Genomic DNA, 4,652 nt, shown 5'->3' with positions numbered 1-4,652 from the left:
CCAGGTCGGGAAAGACCCCAGTTGCAGACTTGTGCTGATAGCAGAGGCTATCATTTAATCTTAACTCTTAGTAGGCCTGGGTAAGGGATTTAGCAGAATATAATGCCAGAAATAATGTGATAGTTATTCATACTAAACTACACTAACATTTTAACTGTAATGGTTATTTCAGACATTTTAAGTCTTCTTGGGATCAAGAAATGTTGTGGAGGTAGGGCTTTTTCTCAGCAAAAAAAAAATAGATGTGGTTTAAATGCTAAGTAAGCAGTAAATGCTTGTACCTTAATTGAATCAAAATAAAATTGTAATATTATATGTTATGAATGAAAATATACTACTAATGAAAGTTCTTAAAAGGAACTCGGAACTGCGTTTGCATTCCTGTGTTCCTCAGCCTGTGTTCGTGCAGTTTTCCATCAGCAGATACAGTTCTTGATGTACCTTCCTTAGAAGCTTAGTCAATAAACTTAAGAAACATAGGGAATATTTCTAGCCCCATAAGTAATTCTTATTAATAGTATTATATTACAAATTAATTATTGAAATAATTTCAAAATATCTACTCTTTTTACACTTGATTTTACCTGTGTTCATTTTCCATATGATCTGCAGTAGCATCCACTTCACACGTGTAATAGAAATTATTTACCATGTCATACCTACATTATGTTATTCTTTGTGTATCACTATAAGCCTGATAAAAAAAAAATTCGTCTGTATCATAGAGAGACTGTAGCCTCTTGAAGGTGAGCACCTTAAATTCTCATTCTTTCCTGCTCATATATGGAAAGTGCCATAACGTGGCACATGTTTACCCAATGGTGGCAAAACCAAAAGGCCTATGTAGAATCTGTCAGTAAATTACAATGCTTTGTAGCAGCTTTTTTTTCCAGTTTCAAATAATAGAAGCTGTAAATATAAAAGACTTGAAAATCCAAAGCTAGTTGCTGGTAATGTGCATGGTAATTAAGTGCATTTCTATGATGTAACAGGAATTTTTATTCAGTTTCAGAAAACGTTAATACTCCCTGGCCATGAGGATTGGATAAGAGGCATTGAATGGGCAGCCTGTGGTCAGTATGGAAGATAAATAAAGTAGAATACTGGTTTAATGACAGTACTGCTGTTTTACCCCTCCAACAGGTGGCTTTAACGCACTGTAGCACTTAAACACTTCTGGCTGTGATTTTTTTTTTTTTTTTTTCTGAGACGATGGTACGAATGTTAAGATAGAACTGTGTGTCCTGTTAAAACGTAAGAATTGTTGAACCTATACTACAGTTATATTTTAGTTACCAAAATTATGGCTACAGTAGGATTGATACAGAAATCCCTCATTTTGTCTTGCTTGCTTCAAGTATGTTTACTTGACTGTACCTAATTGCAAACAAATAGGAGTTTTAGCAAGTTGTCCTTTTCAATATGCAAACGTCTGTATCTGAGTGAGGAAGAGTTGTCTGCTTTTTCGAAGGAGGGAAAGTAGGGGGAAATAGTTCTTTTCTCCGCCCCCCCTTTTTTTTTTAAGAATAGGAAATTAAGAGGAGAACCTATTCAGACACTAACTAATCAAATAGTTCTTGCCATGGCAAAAGTAAAATAGAAGGAATTAGAGGGTGCTACAATCCTGAAGAAAGAAAAGGAGGAAGGATGTTCCTGAAGAGTATTGAGGCTGTCAGAATTTCAAGAGCAAAGGCCATAAGTAGTAGGGAAGTATATGTACAATATGTACAGTATTTATGATGTCTTCCATGTCTTATAAGCAGGGAAATGTCCATAGTCAGTGTGTTATAAACTAGTAGAGAGTTTGAAATGGGAGAGTGAGTTGATGTTGAAATAAACCAGCCGTCTATGATACTGTGTACAATAGGAAACATTAGGATAATGCTGTAGTGCATGTTTGGAAAGATGGTAGGTTAGTCATGGCAGTGGTTGCAATGAAAAAGCAATAAAAACATGGCTCTAATTTTTTTTTTAAACCGAATAGGTGAAGACCTTTTCTTAGCAAGCTGTGCTCAGGATTGTTTGATAAGAATTTGGAAAGTGTGTACAAAATCAAAGCAAATTCCAGAAACTGAAGATGATTCCATAAGACTGAAAGAGAATGTTCTTACTGTTAAAGGTAGGTAAGAGCTGTAAAATTCTCTTGCACAACTTTTCACTTGTGTATCTGTTTGTGGTTTCAGGGGAGCTAACAAGGTGGTTAGTGGTTACCATCTAATTTGGTTTGTTTCTTGTATTAAAAGAACCTGAGACCAGTTTGACTGCAGTATTTTTATTCCGCTGTTAGAAAAAGTGGAGTTATTGTTTTAAAGACGTGACTATGTAAAGTGTTACAAAAAATGGCAAAGCAGTGAGAGAGCTTAATATCAACATGCATTGTTACACGTATTCCAAATGCGGTACACAGGAGAAATATTTGTCTGTGGGAGGTAAGCTGTTGTGCAGTCCTCCAGTTTAATAGCATACCTTTAATTTTCTTTCAAATTCAGTGCATGAAGAGGTGCTACTATTACTTAAACCTTAGAAAAGTACTGGAGAGAACAGATAAGTATGTGCAGGCTTACTTTATGGTTATTTAACATACTGTTTGAGGACTGTAACATCAGAGGCTCGCAATGCTGACGTTGTGGGGTAAATTATTAGGCAGCTTAGGTAATATAATGAAGATTGTATGATGTTATGTGTAAGAAGTGCTCACGCTATTTGCTGCAAATCCTGATTCATTGTTTGAAATATCTTAATGCTTGTATTTACAGTCATTTGGAGATGTAAATGTGCTTAAGAGTATGGGTAGAGCTAATGTCAGAGCACTTATTTAAAAATTGCTTGGGAGTTCTCCAAGAATTCTGTGGTAACAGAATTCTGAAGCAATAGGCTGACCTCTTAGCGTCAATCTGGTACTTAGGGCTTGTGGCAAAGTAGGTTTTCAAGGAGCTGTTCAATGTCAATAGGCTATTGAGATACTGGGAGATGATGAAAGCAGTTGGTTTTTTTCATTGAAGATATCAGAAATGACCTGGTCTTTCTTGGCTTTTAGAAAGAAATGTCCTTTTCTCTGTTTTGTGGTAGATACTGATACAACATATGCAATTACTTTGGAGTCGGTGTTGGCTGGTCATGAAAACTGGGTGTATGCAGTTCACTGGCAACCTTCATTTTCCAAAGGTAAAAAGATACCAAACACTTAGCAGTTATGTTGTGTTGTATGCATAGAGTACAGTCACATGTCTTTGTATTGTGTTTGTGTGTTCACTTGTCACTGTGGACTATGAAAATGTGTAAATCCTGCAAACAATTGTTTTATAAGTAAATGGATGTTGCCTTTTACTTGTGTTTTCTTTAACGAATGAAATAAAATAACTGAGATGTACTGGCTTTTTTGTACTTGTTGTTTATGGAGTACAAATGAGTTTAATCAGTATGAATTAGTAGCTCTAATAGTTTACCTTGATACATGTATTTGAAATGTCTGTTCTTTGGAAGGTAAGCGTTAACTCGAGAGCACTCCTTTCTTTTTCTTGGAGTAGAAAGGAAAAAATAGCAACATTCAGAAGATTAATCTTCAGTCTTCCATGCATTGATATAACATGCCAGGGATTCTTTGAGTATCAGTTCTCTCTAGCATGTAGCTTTAAGGCATTAATGCAGACTCTTATTGAAAAAATTGTTATTTACAGTTTAATTTTGTGTTTTGCCCTAGTCTTTATCTTTCTTTTCAAATCCTTAAATTCTGACAGCCTTGTTTGCAGTACTGATTTGCTAGTGTGTGTCTGCCTGGCGTATAAGGGAAGAAGATTCTTGGTTTGATATGCTTGCACAATCAGAATGCCCTTGTGTATTTGCATTGGCAAATGTGCCTTTTTTTTCTGTGATGTTTTAGAGTTACTGATGGCAGGTGACTTCACCAGTACAAAGCACAGCTTTGCCAGTGTATACACAACACTTGAACAGTAGAGTGCAATTAGAATGTCAAAATACCCGTAGTGAAAGACACAGGACTTGCTTTAGAAATACTGGCTTAGTTATCTGTTCTTTAATTTTTTTTTTTTGACACCAATAAAAGATTTTGCCTGTTAAAGCAAGGTTTAGGTACAGTATAGGCATGTGTCATGGTTTAACCCCAGCCGGCAACTAAGCACCACACAGCCACTCGCTCACTCCCACCCGGTGGGATGGGGGAGAGAATCGGAAGGGTAAAAGTGAGAAAACTCGTGGGTTGAGATAAAGACAGTTTAACAGGTAAAGCAAAAGCTGCGCACGCAAGCAAAGCAAAGCAAGGAATTCATCCACTCCTTCCCATGGGCAGGCAGGTGTTCAGCCATCTCCAGGAAAGCAGGGCTTCATCACGTGGCACGGTTACTTGGGAAGACAAACGCCATCACTCCGAACGTCCCGCCCTTCCTTCTTCTTCCCCCAGCCTTATATGCTGAGCGTGATGTCATACGGTGTGGAATATCACTTTGGTCAGTTGGGGTCAGCTGTCCCAGCTGTGTCCCCTCCCAACTGCTTGTGCCCCCCCAGCCTACTCGCTGGTGGGGTGGGGTGAGAAGCAGAAAAGGCCTTGACTCTGTGCAAGCACTGCTCAGCACTAACGAAAACATCCCTGTGTTATCAACACTGTTTTCAGCCCAAATCCAAAACACAGCCCCATA

General features: G+C 37.7%; 1 protein-coding gene across 1 annotated transcript in view; it reads left to right on the top strand.

Moving 5' to 3' along the window:
• The window catches only part of ELP2 (elongator acetyltransferase complex subunit 2), a 48,822-nt gene that overhangs the window by 20,057 nt on the left and 24,113 nt on the right, over positions 1-4,652 (top strand). The window contains exons 6-8 of the mRNA XM_009334968.1: positions 1,007-1,073; positions 1,985-2,119; positions 3,070-3,165. Coding sequence (XP_009333243.1) covers positions 1,007-1,073; positions 1,985-2,119; positions 3,070-3,165 — 298 coding nt within the window. The remainder of the gene's footprint in view (positions 1-1,006; positions 1,074-1,984; positions 2,120-3,069; positions 3,166-4,652) is intronic.

The sequence above is a fragment of the Pygoscelis adeliae genome, unplaced genomic scaffold (genome assembly GCF_000699105.1).
Source record: "Pygoscelis adeliae isolate BGI_AS28 unplaced genomic scaffold, ASM69910v1 Scaffold312, whole genome shotgun sequence".
Lineage (NCBI taxonomy): Eukaryota > Metazoa > Chordata > Aves > Sphenisciformes > Spheniscidae > Pygoscelis > Pygoscelis adeliae.
The sequence above is the reverse complement of the archived record's forward strand: the minus strand, read 5'-3'. Positions and strand labels throughout refer to the sequence as shown.